Genomic DNA, 980 nt, shown 5'->3' with positions numbered 1-980 from the left:
GCCCGGCGGGCGGCAGGAGGCCGCGGAAGTCGGGGCTGTCGGGCTGCTCGGCGCGGAGCAGGGCCAGCAGCGCCGGCCCGTGCACGCTCAGCGCCTGACGAAGCACGTCCCGATCCATCCCGCCACCACCCTAGCCCTCGCCTTCGCCACGGCACCACCCGGAAGCGGAAGCCGCTCAACGGGCCTCGCGCATGCGGGGTGGGAGGGGCAGGCCTACGTGGGCTGCACCCCGGGCGCCTCGCGCATGCGCGGTGAGAGGGGTGGGTCCACGTGGACTGGTGCTAGGGTGCCTACTCGGGGTCAGTAGGGCCCGGTCTTTCATTTCTAACCTGATTTAGAAATATCTGTGGGCTGCTTAGCTCTAATTAGTTGATCTAGTATGTTGTAAAGTTAAGGTGGTCGTGGGCTATATGAATTGTAAATGTGGGAAAGAAAGTGGTGTTTCATTAAATAAGAGGGTGGAAATATGGTACCTGGAGGGATTTTGTTTCATGTTTAGCGAAAAGAAACAGATGTGCCGAAAGATTTAATGGACTACGTTGTAAATGAAACATGGGGGAATGTGGTGCTGAAGAAACTTCGTTGGGAAGGGAGATATAAGATGATGGTGTCTTATGTTTGAGAAAATTGTTTTGACTGGTGTAGGTGAGTCATTTGAGATGGTTTGTGCACATTATTTTGCTATTTTGTACTTTATTAATTAAAAAAATCTGTGCCATGCTTAGTAGTTTTATATCAGTTATCCTAGACCCGTGTGTATTAGGATCATTGTTAGTGATCTTGTTTCATAGACTATTGTATTTTGTCTCCATCAAGGGGAAAAAAGAGTGTTGTGCATAATGAAAGCGCGAAAATCAGTTCAATCAATTATTACCATCATCACTTTAATCTGTTGACTACGTTACTAGGAGAGTGGACTTAAAAAGCTAAAATATTCTGGTGAGATGCAGTTAATAGTAGCTATCTGCCATCTGCAATCA

General features: G+C 48.2%; 1 protein-coding gene across 1 annotated transcript in view; it reads right to left on the bottom strand.

Moving 5' to 3' along the window:
* The window catches only part of TTC14 (tetratricopeptide repeat domain 14), a 22,786-nt gene extending 22,642 nt beyond the window's left edge, over positions 1–144 (bottom strand). The window contains exon 1 of the mRNA XM_019532772.1: positions 3–144. Within this exon, the coding sequence (XP_019388317.1) occupies positions 3–118 (116 nt within the window). The 5' untranslated portion in view covers positions 119–144. The remainder of the gene's footprint in view (positions 1–2) is intronic.
* Positions 145–980: the final 836 nt, after the last annotated feature.

This window comes from Crocodylus porosus, unplaced genomic scaffold (genome assembly GCF_001723895.1).
Source record: "Crocodylus porosus isolate Cpor-Errol unplaced genomic scaffold, CroPor_comp1, whole genome shotgun sequence".
In the NCBI taxonomy this organism is placed as follows: Eukaryota; Metazoa; Chordata; order Crocodylia; family Crocodylidae; genus Crocodylus; species Crocodylus porosus.
This window is presented reverse-complemented; position numbering and strand designations above follow the sequence as displayed.